The following is a 23,699-nucleotide window of genomic DNA, read 5'->3' as shown; positions in this document are numbered from 1 at the left end:
TCCTCCTCTACTTCAATCTGGAATTGTAATGTTGATCAAAGGTCCTCCTCTACTTCGGTCTAGAATTGAATGACAAACAAAGGTCCTTCTCTACTTCAATCTGGAATGGTAATGTCGATCAAAGGTCCTCATCTACTTCGATCTGAAATTATAATGTTGATCAAAGGTCTTCTTCTGCTTCAATCTGGAATTGTTGAAATGTCGATATCTGGAATTGTTGAAATGTCGATCAAAGGTCCTCCTTTACTTTGATCTGGAATGGTAATGTCGATCAAAGGTCTTCATCTACTTTGATCTTGGATTTGCTTTCTACAAAAAAAGTCAAAATTTAGAGTTAGACTTTAACTGATAGGTGCTTCGTGGTCCCACTGCTTATGAAATGTGTCATTTGCTCATTCTTGATTTGAACTTTATCAAGAAAAGTTTAATTGACAACAGATTTTTATTTTGAGAAACATTTGATTTTTTTGAAACTTGGAAGTTTTGAAATTTTTATTTCAAATTTTGAGACCTTTGGAACCTAGAAATTTTTTTCTTGAAATCCAGAACTTAAAATCTGAAATTTTGAGCCTTAGAATTTTGAAAATTGAGGCTTGGGATTTTGATCATGAAATCTGAGGTTTGAAGATTTTTTTTTTTTGAAAACTAAATATTTGAGTTTAAAATTTGAGCATTGAGAATGGAAAGTTGAAAATTTGGGAATGAAATTTTTGAATTGAAAACTTGGACTTTTAAAGACACTTGAAAACTTCGAAAAAAGATTTTTCTTTTTGGTTGACTCAACTTTGGCTGAGTTTAAGTGTGTGGGGGCCGAAATTTTGGCCCCCCACTTCTCTTTGTCTCCTTTTTGCTTTTTTCTTTTTTTTTCCTCTTTCTCTGCCTCTCTTCCTCCATTGTTGATATTCACTCTCTTCTTCCCCTTGGATTTTCTTCTTCATCTCATCATTTCTTCTCACAAAAAACACTTTTCTAAGCTTCTCAAGATTCCTTCATCCATCTCCATCAATATTTCTCTAGATCCTTGTATTTTGAGCATTTTCATTACACACCCATTTTGGTAAAAACTCATCTTCCAAATCCATTTTTCTTTGCATCAAGATGGCTTCTTCTTCCAAATGACCTTCTTTTCTTACTTTTCATGGTAAGAAATATGATCCAACATTTGATTGGCATGAGAAGGATGGACTTCTTCAAGACCCTAGGACCCATGCTCCATATTCTCATGTAGACACTAAAGTGAGTTTTTCTTTGGTTTCTTTGCTTGAAAAAATGCCATTGCATGTTTTATTAAAAGTTTCATGGTGAGAAATTGTCATTTGGTTGTTTGAAATTTGGGGCATTGCTGGATTGGTTATGTTGGAAAATGTTGGCATTGAAGCATTCTTGAAGTATTATTTTTGTGATAATGGTGCGATTTGGATAGTGTGGGTGGCTTATGGAATTTTGACAATGTAGGTAGAAATTGATGTTGTTGGATGAATTTTGGTTTGGATTTTGGGAGTATTGGCATTGTAAAAAATTGGTGGTACGTTTATGTGAATGTGTTCATGATAGATATGGAAAAAGTTTATTGGCATATGTAAACTTTGTTTTATGAACATGGCAAAATTTTGTGGGTATGGAATTTTTTTTTTTGTGGACATGGAAAAATTTTATGGGCATGTGATGTTGGTTCTTGGAAAATTTGTGTGGTTATGATTTTGGCTATTTGAGAATTTATTTGTGTATGAGCTTGTGGGATTTTTTTTTTTTTTTTTTTTGCATGGCTATGGAAAAATTTGGTAGTTGTGTATGGAAGAATTTTGATTGTGGTGAAATTTTGGTGGGGCATGGGGTTTTTTTGTTGTGGGACATTGACTTTTTTGGGCGCATGAGAATCTTTTGGACATGTAGATTGGTCATGGAAATTAATGAGCTGAATTTGTGTGTTGCAGAGTCGAGGCAGTCTCCAAATGTTGAAAAGTACATAGGCAGCACTGTCTCCTAGCATCAAAATTCATCATCAATGAAGCGGGCTTTGGCACTTTCTTCGAAACCTTGTTGAATCATGAGACTCATGAGTACAAAGATCTTCAGTTACTTCTTGCCTTGGCAAAATGCTTCTGGGATACTACATGTACTTTCCACTTTTCTCGTATTGGGGAGGTAATGTTGACACCTTATGACTTCTCTATTATCACTGGTCTGAGGTTGGGTGGCGAAAGAATTCTTGTCAATGATTCCTTTACTTCAGCCGGACTCAGAAAACTTCTAGGCTTAGTGCCTTCTAGATTGAGGAGTAACAATATCCCCTTGTCTTGGCTATGTGAAAATATTCCTCATTGTGAGACTACGGCAAAAAGGGCTCGTATGTTCATGCTTCTTTTTGTTGGAACTTGCTTGTGTCCAGATTTAGGCAGTACTGTGAATTTGCAATACCTAGAAAGTTTGAGAAGAGTTGGACAAATCTGGAATTATGACTGGGGTGGCATGGCCTATGTTACTTTGATGCACTTCATGACTCAAATCTCTAGGCGGAGTTTTTCAAGCTTAAGTGGGGATCCATTTGTATGGCAGGTGAGGTTTGGAAAAAAAAAAAATTTGGCTATGTGTAAGTTTTGGGAAATTATTTTGGTTTTGTAGTAATGGTGTTGTGGAGTTTTCAGGTCTAGATGTATGAGTATTTTGGGGTTGGTTAGAAATTTGGGAGGTTACTGGTATTTTTTCTAGATTTCTCTGTTGATTGCCCAAACATCGTTTGTCTATACTCTTCAGGCATTCTTTAGAGATTTGGCGCTTGGTGATTGACAATCTAACCATTAATGATGTAAGTTCTTTCTTCCTTCTCCTTTTAGATCTTTGGCACTTGGTTATGATTTAGTCTCTTCTCTTTCTGAGCTCTTTTTTGTGATTTTTCAAATGAACTCAAATCCTTAGGCTAGATGTGAGGGGTATACTGAGTGTGAGCGGGCTCTAGAATTGAATGGCCGCTAAGTATTTTTTAAATGTAGGTATGGAAAGTATTGGTATCTTGGTGATCGGGTGTTGCCCCCATTTGAACATGTCTATCCTCCTACAACAATTCTAGTTCCTCCTTGTCCCTCCATCTAGTTAGCTGACTTTTTGACTAATGAAGAGATTGCACAGGCCCGTGTGGGCTTTGTTGTTCCACGAACAGCAGGATCTTATTCTGAATTTATTAAAACTCGTCTGCAAGGTTGCTTGGCTGACCAAGCGGTACTTCTTTTCCTTTCTAAAATCAAATCTTCATTTTGCAAATTCTTTCCATAATTCTACTTGGTGACAAAATTTGCATGTTGGATTTTCAATCTCCACCTTCTGATGGAGAGGAAGATGAAGAGGAACAACTTCCTTCTCCTTATCATGCTGGTAGTTCTTTTACTTATTTTGCGGAGACTTATCCTCATTTTCTGGCATGGCAATACAATGTGATGAATCTTGATAGAACATATAGTTCCATGCCTTTGAATAGGCTAGAGTACGTGCCGAATGTTCCTTGGCCCGATCCAGCGTGTTCTTGAATTTTAATTTCTTTGTCCTTATTTTCTTCTTAACTTATCGAATGGTTCATGATCTAGCGGATTTATGCTTCAAGTTGATGTGGATCTTGTGGAAGAAAGCATGCAGATGATTGGAGGCTTGCAGTCACTAGCTCACACTCACTTCCCAATATGTGCTCAATGATTCGAGCTGGGTATGCCTTGTTACCCTTTGAATATCTCTTGCTTGAACTGTGTTGGATGGTGAAATTAACACTTGATTCTACTGACTTTTCAAGCACATAGAATGGAAGCCGCTGATGCTACCAGAAGAACTTTGGAGGAAAGCATTAGGAGCCTTGAACTTGAAAATCGTCAATACGATCCTCACTTTTTCTCAAGTAAAGAAGGAAATATTGAAGGCGGCTCCTCTAGAGGTGGATCAAGGAGATCCTCACGCAAGCAGACTCAAACTCCTAATGATGTATGAATTGTATATTTGTTTTTCCTGCAAAACGAAAGGAAGTGTTCCTTAGACAATCTTATATTAATTTCCAGGTTTAGTGCTTTGTCCTTTGAATCATGTGGAGACTTTAACTAAGACAGGTTTAGAATTCACCTGATGAGATCTTGTAGTACCAATTAAAACTTATCTTGCTTAGGTCTACTAGAATCTGCACTTACTTAAATGTGGTGGAGCCGAATGCCCCTGTTTTAAAAGGAATGCATGATTTTTTGGAAATTTTGATGATGATGATGGTCTCTCTTTTCTTTTTCTTTTTTGAAAATACATGAGGCATGGGCGAATGGCCCTAGTTTGAAACATAAATTCATGAGTCTTAAAAAAAACTTGATTTGATCAATTTTGAAAACAATGATGTAGGTGATGATTTTTTGAAAACAAATGTGTTAGATATGTTAGAATGTCCCAGTTTGATTAAAAAAATCTTTTTGAGTGTCACATGGTCTTTAAAACTTACCTGAGAATGTAAAACTGCATGGAATTGCATGAGTGTAGGCCCGAGGGGCTACGCGCCACTTGGCAAATGAGGAGTGTTGTTCGGCACTTTTAGAGTGCTAAATTGCATTGAGCTACATCATGATGCTCACACCATGGTGGGCCAATTCCTCACGCTTTTCCAATGCGCATTTCGCGTTTTCGCGTTTTTTGAAAAACATTTACTTCGTTTGTGATCATGAAACACTCTCCTAGTCAGCTACGAAATCTATTTCAAACCTGATTGGGAATTGATGTGGGTCATATAAATAAATCCTCCAACGACAATTCTCTGCATAAAGGTTAGCAAAACACAATAATCACAAGCAAAAGTCATCTATGGCTAGCAATCAAAAAATTTCTCATCCAATAATTCATGATATCAACAGTTGGGTTCGTAGCTTTGATTTCAGCACCAAAACCAATTTTACAGCCTTCAAACTAGAGGGAATTAAGGCTTTAATGAATGTCAAGATCAAGTGGGAGTTTCTTCGTGCTACTATGAAATTTTGGGATCCTGAAGATCAGGTGTTTTGGTTTAACACTGCTAAACTCTGTTCGACAATTGAAGAATTTTTCGCTATTCTGGGCTATGACCTAAGCGGAAAATATGTTGCAGTTTCTTGTGATCCCAGGCATAAGGAATCTTTGTTTGATGCTATCGGTCTTCCTACTTCCATTACTAATAGTATGATCGAAGGCCATATGGTGAATCTTTGTGCAATTATCTCTCGACTGATTGACAAACGCACTTATGGAGTGGCGACAATGTGCAGAAAACTTCGGTTTGGCCCTATGCTTCGTGGGAGAATTTTTACTTTGCTTAAGGAGACATAGTTTTGTGGATGCTTGAGCCATAAGTGTTGTAGGCCAGATTAAGGTTGGTGACAATCCTACTTCTTTGATCTTAGCAGAAACCCTTCTAGGACTGGATGTTGTATTTCATGGTGGAGAAACTCAAAACTTCTTATGAAGTCCTTTGACTTTGCAGATATGGCTGATGAAGCGACTGGACATGATTGCTAAGCCTACAACTGGTAATTATGGGCCTAGCAGTTTTCTTAGCAGGGCTGTAATCAACACCGAGTGCCAAACTGAGAGTGATTGGGAGAAGTTTCTGGACAAGAAATCTAGTACTTCAATCCAATGGGACTGTTATTGGTGGAAGTGCCCACCCCCTCTACTGTGGTCTCTAGGGTCAAATCACATCTTCCTTATTGGGTTGCGAAGGGCAACTTTCTACAAGGGAGATAGACTCTTGAGGCAATTCAAATATGAGCAAATAATGCCTGGTGGCAAAAGAAGAAGACCTTTCCCTCTTGTGGACACAAATCCTACTACTGTAAAGAACATGCTATTAGGTTTAGAAATGGTTGACTGGGTGGACCAATCTTTTGTTAATGTTCACTTTCACAGGATGACTGCAGAATATTCTAACTGGCTGATAGACAAGATTGTTGACAAGGAAGCTGAGAAGGTTGCTATGAGAGAACAATTTCTCAGAGACAACCAAGAAAGGCTCGATGAAGATAACTATGAATTCAAAAGAAGAGACACGACTGATGAAGCACCTAACATAAAAGAAATTAATGATCGGAAAAAGAAAAGACTGAAGACAAAATGACCTTCTTATTTTTTGGCTTTGAGCATGTTTATTTAGAAGTTGATGTAAAAACTCTTATTTTTTAGGAATTATTTAGGGTTTGCAGGTTAGGGATTCTGTTTTATGGTGTAGTCTTTTAGGGTTTGGTTTTTTATGGTTTGGCTTAGGATTTAGGTTTTTGTGTAATGACATGGTTTAATGGAATGGTCAAACTTTTGGAAAATTTCAGTTAATGGAAAAACGATGGGTTTTGGGAAATTGTGACCGAACCAATGCATGGTTTCCTACGTACCCTCTTGGATAGAAGGATCAGGTCATCACGTAGTTCATTGATTTTTTTTTTATTTGCCTTAATTTTTGCCTAGGCCGCCCTTTCGGATTTTCAACCTAGCAGGCTCTCTCACACCCTTTTTTTTTTTACTCTCCTTTTGTGTATGTCACCCTTTCGGGTTTTCAACCTACCTTTTCTTTTCTTTTTTTTTTTTTGCTATAATTTTTGCCTAGACTGCCTTTTCGGGTTTTCAACCTAACAATCTTTTTTTTTTTTTTTCTTTTTTATGGCTTGGTTTGCAACTACCACTTCAGACATGGTACTTCTTCAATTAATCCGTGTTGGTTGGCTCAGTGAAAGGGTTTGCATCTAAGTCCATCAACCTTACTGCTCCTCTAGAGTATATTTGCTTGATAATGTATGGACCTACCTAGTTCTGGTTGAACTTCCCATTTGCAACTTGAACCGGGGCTCGGATTTCTCTCAACACCAGGTCTCCTAACTTCAAATCTCTGGTTCTTACTTTCTTATCAAAAACTTTCCTAAGTCTCCTTTGGTATCCTTGAATGTGATACAGGGCTTTTAGTCTTTTCTCATCCAGTATGCATAATTGGTCGTATCTGCTTTGCAACCAATCTGCTTCAGGGATTTCACTTTTCAGTACTGTCCTTAGTGACCAGACACCTATTTCAATGGGAAGGACCGCTTCCATCCCATACACCAATGAATAAGGAGTGGCTCCTGTGGAAGATCGAATTGATATTCTATACCCCTAGAGTGCATAGGGTAGTTGTAAGTGCCAGTTCTTGTAATTCTTTGTGCTTTCCTTCAAGATTCGGCCTATATATTTGTTAGTAGCCTTAACTGCTCCATTAGTCTGAGGACAATAAGGTGAAGACTTGTGGTGTTGAATATTGAACTGTCGTAGTAGCTTTTCTGTTTCTCCCTTAAAATGCTGCCCATTGTTAGTTGTAATTTCATGTGGTACACCATATCTACAGATGATGTTGGTCTGAATGAACTAAGCAACTTTCTTTGAATTCAGGACCTTGTATGAGGTAGCTTCTACCCATTTAGTAAAGTAGTCAATGGCTACAAGTATGAATTCATGGCCATTTAATGTTGTTGGGTGGATCTTCCCAATAATGTCTATCCCCTATGTAGAGAAGGGCCATGGTGATGTCATAGTATGTAGTGGTATGGGTGGCATATGTTTTAGATCTCTATGGACTTGGCATTGATAAAATTTTTGGACATGAGCCGTGTAGTCGGCTTCCATGGTGGTCCAGTAGTAGCCTTGTCTCATTATTTTCCTTGACAACATGTGCGCATTCATATGTGGCCCATAACTTGATTCGTGAACCTCTTCAATTATCTGTTGTGCCTCCTTAACGGTTACACAAAGGAGATGAATTCCATCATATAATCTTCTATAGAGTCTTTCACCACAAATAATGTAATTAGTGGATAACCTTCAGATGGTCAGTTAGTCGTTCTTGTCTGCAAATAGTGGATATGTCCCATCCTTGAGGTACTGTAGGATGTCTGAATACCATTCACCTTCTCCATTCTTTTTCTCATCTTCTTCTATTGTCATGCAGTAGGCCGGTTCTTCTTTCTGTTCCAACACTATCGGCCTGGCTTTATCTTCTTTCCCATTCATCATGGATGCCATGGTTGCTAAAGCATCTGCAATTTGGTTCTACATCCTGGGCACGTACTGGTATTGGATCTTGCTGAATTTTGATGCCCATATTTGAAGACATTCATGATAAGGCATAAGCCTTTCTTCTTTTATCTTCAATTTATTTTGAATCTAAGAGATTATTAGAGCTGAATCTTCGTATACCTCCAACTCCTTCACTCCTAGGCCCAAGGCTACTTGTAGTCCCATAATGCAAGCTTCATATTCTATGGTTTTATTGGTGGCAGGGAAGTTAAGTCTGCCAGAAAATGGAACGTGTGTCCCTTTTGATGAAATTAGAACTCCAATTCCACTTCCGTTCTGATTTGTTACTCCATCAAAATACATCTTCCATGATTCTACCTCAATCCCCATGATATCTTTATCTAAAAAGTCTCCTTGGATCTCTTCAATTTCTTCTGGTGAACAATGGGCTAACTGATTGGCAATTGCTCTCTCTTTCACAAATTTCAAAGTCACATACTTAATATCAAATTCTGACAAAAGTAAGACCCATTTGGCAGTCTTTGCATCTTACATGGGTTTTTCGATTAAGTACTTCAAAGGATCATTCTTGCAATCAACAGAATCTTGTAAGCAAGCATATAATGTTTGAGTTTGCGGGTTGCCTAAACAAACTGTATAAATGTCTTCTCTAAGGGTGAGTACTTTTATTCATAAGGCAACATCTTCTTGCTAATGTAGTAGATTGCATTCTCCTTCCTAGTCTCTTTGAGGTATTGAGCAAGTAGAGCTCCAATTGCTGTATCTGTAGAGATGAGATACAACAACAATGGTTTTTCAGGTGCTAGTGGGACAAGTATTGGGGTTTTCATTAGATAACTGTTGATCTTCTCAAAGGCTTCTTGACGTTGTTCATTCCACACTATAGGAACTTTCTTCTTAAGTAGTCGGAAGATTGGTTCACGTGTTATGGTGAGCTAGGCTATTAACCTGTTGATGTACTGTATCCTCCCTAGAAATCCTCGGATCTCCTTTTTCAGTTCTTGGAGGCTTCATCATTACTATTGCCTTAATCTTGTCAGGATCAACTTCTATTCCCCTCTGGCTTACCATAAACCCTAACAAATTTCCAGATGTAATTCCGAAAGTGCATTTCTTGGGATTCAATAGTAACTTGTAGAACCGGATCCTTTCAAAGAATTTCCTCAAAGCTGGTCTGTGCCCTTCACAATCTTTGGACTTCACTATCATGTCATCAACATAAACTTTTACTTCCTTGTGGATCAAATCATGCAACAAAGTGGTGGTTGTACGTTGGTAAGTAGCACCAGCATTTTTAAGGCCAAATGGCATAACCTTTTAGAAGTATGTCCCCCATGGTGTAATGAAGGAGGTTTTCTCCATGTCTTCTGGAGCCATCTTGATCTAGTTGTATCTTGAAAATCCGTCCATAAACGATAGCAGGGCATGGCCCGCGATGTCGTCAACTAGGACGTCAATGTGAGGCAAAGGGAAGTCATCTTTTGGGCTGGCCTTGTTTAGATCTCAAAAATCTACACACATTCTGACCTTCCTATCTTTCTTTGGTACTAGAACTACATTAGCTAACCATTTGGGATAGTTGACTACTCTTAGGAATCCAGCAATATACTGTTTCTCCACTTCTTCCTTGATCTTGAAAGTCCACTCTAGCTTCATTCTTCTCAACTTCTGCTTGACCGATTTCATGGTTGGATCTGTTGGAATGCAGTGTTGTACTATATCTGTATCAATCCCAGGCATGTCTTCATATGACCAAGCAAAGACCTCCTTGAACTCTGTCAGTAGTGCCACTAATGTATCTTTATCTGAAGTGGTTAGGGTATTACCCACTTGGATTATTTTGGGCTCGTCTTCAATTCCTAGGTTAATGGGTTGGGTTTCTTCTTTTATAGGTTCTAGGTATTCATGTTTTAATTCCTTATTATTAAGAGTTTCTTTACCAATTTCAGAAATAAAAACATTCAAAGCTAGCAAATAAGCAGAATCAGAAATCATATTAAAAGGAAGAAAGTTCTCAACAGACTCAAGAGACTTGATAGACTCAACTAAAGCAGACTCAACTAGAAAACTATCACAAACAGCCTTAACAGGAAGAGAAATACTATTAGAAATAGACTCAATAGGGATAGAAACAATGTTCTTGGCAGGGTTGACGAGCTTAGTGATCTTGATCCTCTTGGCAAAGGTGACTGACTTGACTATCTTGATCTTCCTCACGAAGTCCTTCATGGGGTGGGCGGCTCCCTCCCATGCCCAATTTTTCAACTCGGCCATGGCTTCCACAATGGCAGGTGGCTCCCAGTAAGCTGGTTTTTCCCTCAGCATCAGTACTACGGGATCTATATCCATATAATCTATAGCTTCTTATTCAATCTCCATGTCTATAGGCTTGTCGGTCACCAAAGCATCCAGGTGCCCTATGCTATCCATCCATTCATCAAACAGGTCGTGCTTGCCTCTATTGCCTAAGTTAGTGGGTTAAGGGAAATGTTCTGGCTCGCCTTCTTCTTCCCTCTCATCAGTACATATAGCACCCTCAAGTGTCATGATTCTAAGACTATGGACCATCAGCTTATGGTCTAGTGCGGCCAATTTGGCATCTATGTCATCCTCCTCTTCAGTAATGGGTGAACTTGGTTCTGAATCATAATACAACCCCAATTCTGGAACTTCTCTTCATGCTTGTCATATCTAGGGCCAGACCTTGAGCTAACATCAATGATATCACTCTAATCTGAAAGGTGCTTGTAGAGATATTCTTCGTGGTACATTCGATTGCTTTGTGCATTCTCTTCTCTTGCATTCTCTAACACATTCACCAATCTATATTGATCACTATTGGCATCGCTCCACTTGTTAGCCTTGGCGTCATCTTCAATGTCTTGATCATAATTGTTGGTGAGCTGAGAATTGATTCAACTTCAAACTCGTCCAAAAGAGTTGTCCAGGTCTAGTAGATAAAAATGAATGTTCTTAATAGGACAGTCATCTAGGGCATAAGGGTCGTCCATGAGTCAGGTGCCTAGACAACCCGTCCTTAATAAGATGATCGCCTAGGGGCATAAGGGTCGTCCATGAGTCAGGTGCCTGGACGACCCCCGACACTTGGAAAATTTCATGGAGGTTTATCCACAAGATCCAGTAAATTGAACCACATGTCATTATTTCAAGGCATAAATTAACTTCCAATGATAGTTATAGAAAAAAATAAAATATTCTAACTCCTATAGTGGTTGTGGAAGTTAACCTTGAACCCTCTAACCTCCTCAAACATAGGGGAAGTTACAATACAGGTAACCGCTTCAAGAACACACTATATAAACACTTATTCACATCAAACGAAGGTAAGTTTTTTGCAACTCCTGAAAAGTTAGAACTCTAGAATTTGAGAGAAAAACTAACTTTGGCATCAGAGGGTTCTTGGCCGGTCCCCGGTCATCCTTTGATCATGTGTTCTTCTTTTCAGGCATTCCAAACAATCACTAGCCCTTTGAAGCCCGAAACATCTAGCCTACTGATTTTCTTTGCATCATCAATAATAGTCCACATCACTATCATATTCCTCATAGAATAGGTCTGCATCTTCATCTTCTCTATCACTAGAGGGTTCACCCCAATCATCACCACTATATGGGCTATCACAACTTCTATTTCTGTTGTCATCAATATCGATGTTAATGTCATTATCATCACTAGTATTTAACCCGCGCATTGCACAAGATCATTTTACATATTAATGAACTTTGCATCTAATAATTTAATAATTTAGTATATTTAAGTACATAGAGTGCAATACCTAAAACTATATACATTAAATTATTATGAATATGGGGACATACAGGTTCAGGTATATGGGTAAATGGTGACAGAGGAGCATTACCATGCTATGTTAATATTATCAAAGAATAGTTGCAAGGCTGCCATAGCAATAGAAATTTCACAAACTATAAACAAAAAATTAATTAAAATATATTAAGATGATACCATTAAAAAGCTGTAATGCATCTCAAATCCACAATTCAAAAAAAGTTGCAATGATACACAATCATAATCCTTCATTAAAATTCATTGCAATATGTACAAAGTAAATGACACACAATAACTTAACAATATATTTAGTTTAATCTTCTTAGAAAAAAAAAGAGTAATCTAGTACGTCGGTTTGTTTATCTTGCTTGTAAGAGTATGTTATTTATGAAATACACTGAGATCATTAGACTTCAATTTTTTTTCTTCTTTTATGCAATTTTTTTAGTACCCTTTGACGTTCTTGCAGCATTTGGAGTGGCACACTTTTATCGTTAGTTTCTTCAACTTTTGTAGTTACAGCAGCAATTAATTGAGGCCTTTCAACAAATGTTTGTCCTATTTCTATTTTTTTTGATTGGCGATTGACTTGCCCTTCCTTGATTTCCTTACAATTTCCTCTATTGTGTCCTGCAATAATTTGTACTTCTATTAAATGTTGTTTGAAATAATGAAAGAATATATGCATGTTACTTAAAATTTAAAGTGCTTTGATTGTACTATATTGACTTTGATGGTGTCATACAAAATTTAAAATCATATAGCAAGCAAGGTGGAGTGTATGCTTCAATTTAAATGAACAAATATACTGGAAATAGATTTCAACTTTATTACTACCTGATCTCTTTCAACTTTATGTGAGATTTTCGTTTCCAAATTCTTTGAAATGGTATAATTTTCTCTTCCATATTTCAAATTATATTCATCAAGATGCAGCTAGAAGAAATATTCATTGCCAATCATCCTTTGAATCTCTCTTGGTAGGACATTGTCATCCAATTTCAATTTCTGTATAAACAAAGAGTCATACAATTAGCAATTAACACATAAATTAGAGAATGATGCAGTATTCAAAGGATTATATCAATCTGTAGTTACTTTCCAGTTTTCTTAATATCCACTCTGCTCTATATGCATTTTTTATGGGGGGCAGAAGTGCCAAGGCATCTAAGTTTTTGTGAGGGACAGAAGTGCCATGTCCTCCTTCTTCTTTTTTTCTTTTTTTATATGTGGGTTAAAAACAACAATATAGCCTAAGTAAAAAAAAAAAAGTCTAACAATAATATTAGGACTAATGCTCTACGGTTGTCTCTCAATTCATGCTTTTTTATAAAATTTAAAACTATTAGCAAAATATATTAGAAAACAAACATAGACCAAGTATCATATAAAGAGGTGACATTTCAGAAAATTTCCACAAATGAGTCATTCTATCCAGTACAATGACAGTTTCAAATTCTAAAGTATCATCTAAGATGACATCATTGGTAAGAAAGTATTAAAACTTCAATTTTCAGATAATAAAGACATAGAGTTGACATTTATATATGAAATTACCTCTTCTTGCGTCTCTGCAAGTTCTTTTGCAGTCTTAGATATAATTTTCTCAGCTCCTTTATCAAACAAAACGAATGTTGTTGATCCAGTCTCATCTTGTACTTGGACTTGTATTCCATAGCTATTTCAGATACAAAGTTGTTAGTAGAATATTACATATATTTTGTGTGTTTTTGTGAAGTTACAAATCATTTTTTTTATTTACCTTGGGACTGCAAATTTTGGCTCATTTTTACAATGATCGCACCATAGAACTCCTTTGATTTGTTTCACCTTCGTCTTGAATATAAGACATGCAATATAATACCATCCATATTTGTTGTTGACATTAATGATTTTGGCATTGCATGTTACCAGCAAGTCCTATAATAAAAGTTTAGTTAGTTTTTAATATTATATCTTATTATTAAACACATATAATTACAATAAATTTATATTGTAAAAGTACAGTTGATACCTTTGTTTCTGAGTTCCATTCCAAATCCTTTATTTCAGCAACTGTTTTTCTATTATGTAAGGCAGGTTCTCCATCTTGCACTTTAGGTAGTCCTTTTGGCATAATTTCTTTTACGTTTATACCCATGGTGGTGTTCAATCTATACATCAACATTAACATTAATTTATATTTGTATGCTGAATATTCAATTTTTTATCATAATCATACAAATTAAGAAGTATTGCAAAGTAGCCATCCAAAAAGAAAAAAGAGTGTAGCAGTAGTTACTTGTCTTTAATTTCTGCAACTTCTGGAATGTCTAGATTGACATACAACTTTGTTGCAAAAGTGGATGATAATTGATAGTCACCTACAAAAGAGTTGTAAAAATTTATAAGGATTATTGATACATAAATGTTATGTACTTGATAAATGGTTTCGTCAATTGTTACCTCTATAAGTTTTCACAATAGTTGAAGTGACTATTATAAGAAATGGCCCTCTATTTGTATTATAGAAATCATCATCTATTTGTTGTGCAGTATTTCCCCCACAAAGTTATTTGAACTAATGTCTTTCTGAAATTGTTTATATGTAAGTTTGAGGTAATATAAATTTATAATATATGAGTTTTTAAAAATATATATATATCTTACTCTTCTAACAACAGTCGAATGTTTCTAATCTTTGTCGGACGCCCTCTTGTTTTGATCTCCTCAATGGCTCCGACATAGTCCAATATGCCTATCACATCTGGTAAGAACATATTATTATATTAGATAAGAGTTACATAATTACGAAACAGTGAGTTATTAACAGATAATATATAAATGGTATGTGTAAACTAACTTGTAAAACAAATAAAATTACCAGTCAAATAAGTAGTCTCATAACAACGGGAAGCTATTGTTTCATAATCAGCAATTTCAAATTGGAGTTGAGGTATTGAATGATCAAGCCCGCTGATTTTTGAAACTGAAGTTGTTGAGTTGAAAAGAATTTTGAAATTGTTATGTATTGGACGGTAGTTCCCTTTATTTTCCTCAACTAAGAAATTTGTAATTGCATATACACTCCCTTCATTTAGTTGCGGACGGTAACTTTGAGCCAAATTCTTTCTGATGCTTGCATGTATTAATGTTCCCTAGAAACATTTCAAATGAATTAGCCTTTGATGTATAATTAACTAAAGAGGAAAATAACATTAGGCATCAAAGGAATAGTCCAAAAGCCCTCTAATAACATCAACCATGATCAATAAAATGCAACAAAATCAATTAGCATTTAGTGAGTATTTAGCAGTTGCAATTTGGTATTGCTGTTGGAAATGGACTCCTTAGCTCATTGAGTGGATTTAAAATCAGCACCTCCTACATTCTATCCATACATGGTTACTCAAATTCACACTATTGTCACCTACTCTACTAATTGAGTCTGCAAAAAACTTATGAACACTATTGTCACCTACAGTAGGAACAATTTCAATGGCATTTATGAACTCTAATGATCCTTTTATATTGAGACCAATTTTAGACCATTTGCCACAATATCAAAAGTAGACTCATTTACATTGTAATTCCTAGAGGAGAATGGATAGAAATGGAGCCTAACAAAATAATTCCCTTGAATTCCTTTAAATGTGTAATTCAAACAATCAACCCTTAATGGACACATATAATAAATATAACCTCAGTTAGCAGAAAAAGTAAAACCTAATATGTGACCCCTTCTTTTGATTCAAAATGTTGTATTGCTAAAGCACATCCCTAACATTCCATTACTCATCAATAGAAAATCAACCCACTACCTTCTTTTTATCTCTTCATTGGGTTGCGAAGCAAAATTTTCAATAAAAACTCAAGAACTAACACCAAAGGGTGGATGCACGCAAATATGAAAATTTATGTGAATTATAAAAATCAACAGTTACAGTACATGAAACACTTTATGAATCATACGCTTATTCAGAGCAGCCCAAAACACCAAAACCCACAAACATTGAAAAAAATAAAATGCTAGAGACCACAAATTAAATATACAAAATTGGCTTAAAATTGAAATTAGCAATTATAGAACCCTCAATATTACAAACTAAAATCTCTCAAAAACCAACACAATGTCATCACTGAGCTAGTCTGAATTGTAGTGAAAAAAATTAATGGAGAATTCCAACCTTCTATTAGGCTGTTGCAAAAATGGTAAAAAAAACTAAAACAAATCCAAATTTCCAACAATTTTACAGAACAACAATGAAATAATAAGATTTTCTTTGATAAAAGAAAAAAGAGCACAACTGTACATGCTACCAACATCAGCACAAACAGAAGTCAGAAAGATGGTAGTGAAAGCAGTGACAACATAAAAACATAGTCCTCAAAATTTTTAGGCCAACTTATGTTCTGATATTGGGTAGCCAAGTATTTAGCATGTAGTCATCAACAAAACATAATCAATTCAAGAAAAAAGAACAAAACAGAACTCAAGAAATTGGAAAAAAAAAAAAAAGGAAATTAGGGAAAAAGGTAGCCAAACTTTAAACCTTTCTAGAGTAATGCAGCAAAACCAAGTTCTCACTCCCAAATTAGAACAAATAAATACCTTTTGCTTTAGGTTTTCATTTGTTCTGCTATTAAATTTCTATTGCCAACAATGCTTAGCTTTATTTAAAGTCACACATGACCAAGTATATATGTTGAAGAGCATTCCAAAGCAAAAAAACAAAACAAAAACTATAATCAATCTATTGTAAAAGCTTGTTACGATTGTACATAATTGTAAAAATGGTTTCATTAGAAGCAATAAAGTTAATAAGATTTTGATATCATTATGTTTCTTTAAAAAAAAAAGGGAAGAGAAGAGAAGCAATGGAAAGAAAAAGTTGGATTGCTAGATCTATATATCTTAACATAATATGAACCAAATTTTGATGAACACTATGATGAGAAATCACTCGCACTTATCATTACCCTTTTCATTATTATCTAACAATTATAATATGGTCTGTCCCTATGGGTAAAACACCATAGTGTTCCACTAAGCAATTGATCATGCACTTAACTACTCAAAAGATGATGAGAAGAAACAATAGCCTATGTAATATTACATGCAATACCAAAATAACTTGTATAAGATTATCAAACTTATGTATCAAGATTGTGCTTTACTGCTTTAACAATTTACCTTGAAAATATGAAAAAATGGTGAACCATATTTAACATCACTACATTATAGTCATGATACAAAATATTATGCAAAATTCAATAGACATTATAAGGAAAATTTTGATGCATACAAGCAAATATATAACTGATCTAGACAGTCACAATACAATTAAACAGTAGTGAATGCAACAATAGTTTCTCCAACTTTAACAAAAGTAGAAATTATGACTGACCTCATTTATAATAGACACCCAAAGTACTTCACTGTTAGTCTACTACCCAAAAAGCATATACCCAAATCCTATTTTCCCTAAAATGTTGATCAATTATTTGATTAGTTGAGATCATGCAGCATTGATCTCAGTTAAAAATTCTGTTGTGACCAGCAGATCCAATTGTGTATGAATGTAATTTTGAGGAAGGTGCATGTTACATATATAAAACATTGAAATTACATAAGTGTATAATCAAAGCCATTCTCCATAAAACAGGACAAAAGATACTAATTTACACAGTGTATGCAACAGATACCCACAAATTAAACATGAAAAGTACAACACTTTATTGATTTTCATAAAATATAGCATCAATTTAAACATATAATTAAAGCAAAAACATCCTAAATCTTGTAAGATATTAAGATGTTAGGTTGGGTATATAGACTGTAGTGAAAAAAGAAAAATGACATAAACACGATGTGGCATTGCATAGATATGACATGGTTATAGCAAGTATATATTTGGGAGTAATAAATTGAATTCTTACCTAAAAAAAGGAGCTTAATTATATGTTAATTAGGACACATTGCACACACCCATGCACTTATTATCTTTTTCATAAAATTCTTAATGTTGTGAAAAGATTTCTAAAAACTGTTCTTACAGCGACCTCCTCTCCAGACCAACAACCTCCTAGTAGAGAGCATATATTGAAATTTTCACCAAGTGAAAGTTCTGAACATTCTAAACTTTGATACTTAAAAAAAATGTACATCATGACATTCTTGAACATTATGAAATGCTAAACCAGCACATTCAGATACAAATCCTATTTGACAGCTGTGCATTGTTAACATCAGGAAATGGAATATAAATTTTTTTATTATTATTGTGAAAGCTATTTCAGATGGTCAACTTAGATTAATTTATATAATATATTAGGTTTTATTGATGAATGTTGTTTGGAAAAGAAACTCTAAAGACAGCATATTAGTAAAAATTTATTCTAAAAGAAAAATCAATTATCATATCAAGACTGATCAGGTCACGGTCATTTGCTATATTAACTGCATCCCACATTCGTAAAACTCTAACTTTCACTTTCAAGTTCTCTTTATCCCTCGATATCTGCTTCAAAGTTGAGTACTCCATATTCATATGAAACTATAATAGCATATTTAAAAACACTGACAATAAACTGAACCTAATAGGCTGAGTAGTACAAAAATTAATAGATACCAAGTCCAAAAAAAACAAAGGCAAGAATAGGAGTGAGTGTGCTAAATACGTTAAAAATCATGAAATTTGGTGTAAAGATAGAATTAATTCAGGTATATTCTCTAAAGCTTGAAATCTGAATTAAAATTTAAAAATCAAATTTTAATGCTAAGATTAAAATCTAATATGGGGTAATTTCTCTACATTACATCATAAACAACCATCCAAACTCACAAAATGTTCATCCAACAGGTACAAAGTATCAATCATGATAGAACATGATAGAATTGCAATGACAATACCAACTTCAATTCCATATATGATTTTGAAATTATGTAGACACAAATAAAGCTGAAGCACCACTTCAAAAACCAAAAAAAAAAGTTTTTTGATTTCTCAAAGCTTTTCTAATCAATCTAACGAATTACAAAGTCAAGCAAAAAACAAAAGTTAGCATTTTGTTATATTTTAATTATTTTCCTCACAATTTTAATAGCAATTGAAAGACTATAAATGCGTAACACTAATTACAAATAGAGGTATCAATTATACAAAAAGGTTTCAAGAAATAAAATTTATAACAATTTTTTTTTTCATTCACATGCTCATCTTTGGATTTCTCTTATAGGAAACGTAAATGCATTATTTTTTTTAATATTCTGTTCTTTAAAGAAAGTGCAGTTAAATATTAAAAAAAATTGTGAAAGATTATTTAAAAAAATGATGTTTTCAGTTCTTATTCTGTTCGGAAATTCGTTTCAGGGAATTATTTTTCAAAAAATAGAATCATAATGAGAATTTAAACATCCTAGAAAATAATTTTGAATTTACTCCACATATATTCACTCTACAATTTGAAATCATTTCAGAAACAACATACAAAATGGCATAAAACTAACCTAAAATACATAAAAATTGAATAGAACATTGTTAACAATTAGTCATATACAATAGAAAATATTAGGAACACGGGTAACACAATTATTTTTTCATGTAATTTTAACCCAATGTGAGATCAAAACATACATAAAAGGAAATAACAATAAGACAAAGAAACAATAATTGTAGCAGTGACAAATTGACAATCAAAATCAAATTAAAAATATCAAACTTCTTCAATCTCCCTCTTGCTCTCTAATGGAAGGAGAACTCTGTTTTTCTTTTCTCTAAATGGTATTCTAAAGAGTAGTTTATGGGAAAAATAACCTGTAGCTAAGCAAACTGCTTATTTGGCTAATTTCACCTCATGTATTTACAGCCACAAATATCCTACACTAATTCAACCAAGTCTAAAATAAAAACCATACAAATTTCAAAAGGAAGAAATCTAATATTAAGTAAATCAATTTCAAGTAATATCAATTACTCAATAAATTTCTTCATATGAGATTCAGGAAGCATGAAGTAATTCTACTAAAAAAAAAGAAAAGAAACCCATGAAAGCATATTGCAGGAACAAAGTTTAAATTGGTAAGTATTATGTTGTAGTGCAACTCATATCCTAACAGTCCACTCATCCAAACTTTAAATCAAATAAATATTAAATCAAGCCCCAAAGAAAGTAATGGAGAAACAGAGACATAAAAAAAACTATAGATTCAAAAAAGCAAACAGACACTAGAAGCTGCCTTCTTTTTAGTACAAAAGACCATTTAGACTCAGAAGAGGATAAAAGTAAATAATTGATTATAGAATTTAGGAACAAAAAGTTGAGGAAAATAAATGTAAAGAAGTTGAACAGGGGGTACATTGCATATTTTAATTTTTAAAAAGAAAATAGAAATGAGACCAAATAACTTAGGAACCAAAAAATAGAATGAAGTTAGTTATACGCATACTAAAGTTTATAACAATGAAAAAACTGTCAAACGTATACTACGGTTAGAGTCCCTAATTATAATAATAATATAAAAAAAATAGTTGAAGAAGTAGGTTAAAAAATCAAATAGATATGAAGAATGCCATTGCAGGGAAATGCTCCCTTCACATAAATCATGCATGTCACTCAAAGAATTTGTCTGATAAATAGAAAAATGTAAGGTTTGTCAAGCAATATGAGGTTTGCCAAAACAAAAGAAGTTTATCTTCATTTTGTGATAATGACGAAGACAAATAGGTATTGATGAGGGTAATCTCTATCTTCACCTTGTGATCATGATGAAGATGCAACAACCAACAACCTATTATGATATAGCACATCAAGGGAAAGAATCAATAAATCAACCAAAGAATTAAACATACTAAGGCCACACACAAAAGAACTCTCACCAAAGTGTGGACTTCCTTAAAATATGCTGCTCAAGTCATAGCAAACCTTGAAATGTAATTTGATGGGAATAAAAACCCAAACAATATGATACTTCACAACAAAGATTGCGTAATTTAAAAAATGGAAAATAAATTGAATCTAAATTAAGTCAAATCAATGTCAAAGTAAGAAAACATTTTTTTCACATTAAATTCAGTAAAGAAAATTGAGTATAGCACATACACAACAAACTGAATTAGTGAAAAAACCTTCAGCTGATCCAAGTTCAGTCAAACATAAACTCTATCAATTTATATAAAATAAAAATCAGATCTAGTAACTTCACTTTTTTGCTTAGCATCAAGACAACAATTTACTATTAAATTCTCACGTTACCATCATAGTATCGGGGACTCTAGCCTTTTACCCCTATTTTTAAAAATATTTGGCAATATGCCCCTGTTTCCAAACTATTTAGGTTCGTGCCCCTGTTTTGAAACTTGATTTTCTCAAAATCGAGTTATGAAAAACTCAATTGGTTTAAAATCGAGTTATGCACGATCAAAAAAAAAATTGCATGGAACTCGAGTTCATGGAGCTCGAGTTCCATATAAAAGACCGCTATAGGTCTTATAAAATGCAGCTATAGGTTATGCACGATCAAACTTATAAAAAAAATTGCATGGAGCTCGAGTTCCATATAAAATGCCGCTATAGGTCTTATAAAACCCAGCTATAGGTTATGCGCGATCAAACTTTAAAAAAAAAATTGCATAGAACTCGAGTTGAGGGAACTCGAGTTTCTGATAAAACGCCGCTATAGGTCTTATAAAACGCAGATATAGGTTTGGGGTGATCAAACTTTTTAAAAAAAAAAAGTTGCATGGAACTCAAGTTCAAGGAGCTCGAGTTACATATAAAACGCCGCTATAGGTCTTATAAAACGCAGCTATAGGTATGGAACTCGAGTTCCATGCAATTTTTTTTTTTTTTTAAGTTTGATCACACCGTACTTGAATTTCTACCAATCGAGTTTCGAAACAGGAGCACAAACCTATATAGTTTCAAAACAAGGGCATATTGTAAAATATTTTTGAAAATAGGGGTAAAAGGCTAGAATCCCCTCATAGTATCATCATAAGCCAATTAGACCAAATGTTATAAAAGGATAACATGAGTAAGACCTGGTATGCCGAAGGAATTGAGTTTTATAAAAATAAACAAACAATCAACATTCTAATTGTCGTGCCATTAAAAAAATTGTGAAAAGAATTTGGTTAGAAAACTATGAAGATTTGCCTGTACCCATTATTGATCAACAAATCTGGCCTTAGTATCATATAAATTAAGTACCAACACATATTTCAATGGATAACTCATTTTCATTGAGTCTTATGTAATTTAGACGGTACATAGGTAATCTACATTTAAAGCTGATGACCATCATTAAGCACAGTTTGTTCATTATTTATTGGGGAAGGCCTTATTAGTCTATATAATATAACATGGATAGGTTTATGTTATGAATAATAGCTCATAGGATAATTAGATGTGATCATCCATGGTATCTAGATGGGTGGCCATTAGATGAATAATGAGTAATTATTTTCCAATTAGTCACTGTTGATGGGACTGACGAAGTTAGACATAGACGAGGTGATCTTACAGACGAACATGACCAGTTATCGGCGTCATCGGAGGAAGAGTTAATGTCATTAAATGCTGCCAATAAAGCCTCAACCGTTACAGGACCAGCTGGACGAACCAACGGGAAGGCATTAACGCCCATTACTCTCCTAAAGACGTTACAAGAAGAATCATTAATACCCCAACGGGTATAATCCCCAAGGGTATATAAAGCCCTCACAACACCGAAACAAGGTACAGAGACAACATCACAACTTGAACTAATTTTATTCTTGACACTTCGACTATTGCCTTCTTTCATACTGACTTTGCCATCGGAGGCGTTGTGGCAGGCACCACACCAGTGACCACTCGAATAAGTTCTTGCTCCTTCAAGGTCATCAGAGTACTGCCAGAAACCACCTGGACGAATCCCAAAGGAACTGACGAGATATTGCTTCATCAGTTTGGCGCCGTCTGTGGGAAACGTTTTTCTCATACAACCAGAACGTGGTCCCTACCAGCTCCAGATGGAATCCAACAAGGACTCGGCGGCCTTAGCACAGCAAGTCCGAAATCTCGCAGCCACCGTCGAAGAACTTACTAGACATAACCAAGAGATGAGACAGAGGTTACAGCAAGAAGAGAACCGGTCAAGAGCTGTCCAGGAGGACGAAGGAGATAACTATGGAAGGAGTGACCGACGGAGAACGGTAACCCCAGAAGAGCAGCATTCCGACATCCTCCAAGAGATGAGAAAGGAGATGGACGAATTAAGAAATACCATCAAAGAAAAAACCGATCGAAGCCTGGATAAAATGGTCAGAGCAACGGACTCCCTTTTTACCATGGCAGTCCTAGAACGACCGGTGCCGGAAAAATTTCTGTTGCCTCAGCTCGAGCCTTTTGACGGGCTTAAGGATCCCCAAGATCACCTCAACACCTTCAAGACGACCTTAGGCCTCCAGCAGCCCCCTGATGAGATCATGTGTCGTTCCTTCCCCACTACGCTGAAGGGAGCTGGACGAGAGTGGTTCACAAGGTTGCCCACTTCGTCCATCGACAACTTTGAGCAGTTAAGTAATGCTTTCCTGCGCCATTTTGTCGGGGGGCAACGCCCCAAGAGACCAGCGGATCACTTACTCACTATTAAGCAAGGAGAGAGGGAGACCTTGCGATCGTACATAAAACGCTTCACTTGGGAGACCCTAGAGGTGGACGATGCAGACGATAAGGTCTAGCTGACGACATTTAAAGCAGGGCTTAAGTCCAGAGAATTCGTCGTCTCGTTAGCAAAGAATCCGCCCCAGACAATGGCAGAGATGCTATTGAAAGCCCAAAAGTACATGAATGCTGAGGACGCACTGGCGGCCATCGTAGACGAGGGG

At 35.1% G+C, this 23,699-nt stretch overlaps 2 protein-coding genes across 2 annotated transcripts; one reads left to right on the top strand and one right to left on the bottom strand.

Moving 5' to 3' along the window:
- Window positions 1–2,148: 2,148 nt before the first annotated feature.
- Window positions 2,149–2,973, top strand: LOC142620216 (uncharacterized). Its single transcript, XM_075793617.1, has 3 exons — window positions 2,149–2,561; window positions 2,755–2,806; window positions 2,917–2,973. The coding sequence occupies exons 1-3, from the start codon at window positions 2,149–2,151 to the stop codon at window positions 2,971–2,973; spliced, it is 522 nt and encodes a 173-aa protein (XP_075649732.1).
- Window positions 2,974–12,783: 9,810 nt separating this feature from the next.
- On the bottom strand, window positions 12,784–22,774 carry LOC142620215 (uncharacterized). The gene is made up of 7 exons (XM_075793616.1): window positions 22,433–22,774; window positions 14,711–14,984; window positions 14,129–14,210; window positions 13,862–14,000; window positions 13,610–13,767; window positions 13,405–13,525; window positions 12,784–12,855 (listed from the first exon to the last, which is right to left on the bottom strand). Exons 1-7 carry the CDS (start codon window positions 22,772–22,774, stop codon window positions 12,784–12,786), a joined length of 1,188 nt encoding a protein of 395 aa, XP_075649731.1.
- Between the last annotated feature and the right edge of the window lie 925 nt (window positions 22,775–23,699).

This window comes from Castanea sativa, chromosome 12 (assembly GCF_040712315.1).
Source record: "Castanea sativa cultivar Marrone di Chiusa Pesio chromosome 12, ASM4071231v1".
In the NCBI taxonomy this organism is placed as follows: domain Eukaryota; kingdom Viridiplantae; phylum Streptophyta; class Magnoliopsida; order Fagales; family Fagaceae; genus Castanea; species Castanea sativa.
Note: the sequence above shows the minus strand (reverse complement) of the source record. Positions and strands in the feature narration are given on the sequence as shown.

Excerpts from the sequence above, each read along its gene's own strand:
- LOC142620216 (XM_075793617.1), top strand. The coding sequence starts at position 2,149 with ATGTTGACACCTTATGACTTCTCTATTATCACTGGTCTGAGGTTGGGT. Across the intron at positions 2,562-2,754 it reads CCATTTGTATGGCAGGTGAG|GCATTCTTTAGAGATTTGGC; the intron begins GTTTGGAAAAAA and ends TATACTCTTCAG. Across the intron at positions 2,807-2,916 it reads ACAATCTAACCATTAATGAT|GCTAGATGTGAGGGGTATAC; the intron begins GTAAGTTCTTTC and ends TCAAATCCTTAG.
- LOC142620215 (XM_075793616.1), bottom strand. The coding sequence starts at position 22,774 with ATGAAGCAATATCTCGTCAGTTCCTTTGGGATTCGTCCAGGTGGTTTC. Across the intron at positions 13,768-13,861 it reads AATGGAACTCAGAAACAAAG|GACTTGCTGGTAACATGCAA; the intron begins GTATCAACTGTA and ends CTTTTATTATAG. Across the intron at positions 12,856-13,404 it reads TTGCAGAGACGCAAGAAGAG|AAATTGAAATTGGATGACAA; the intron begins GTAATTTCATAT and ends TTGTTTATACAG.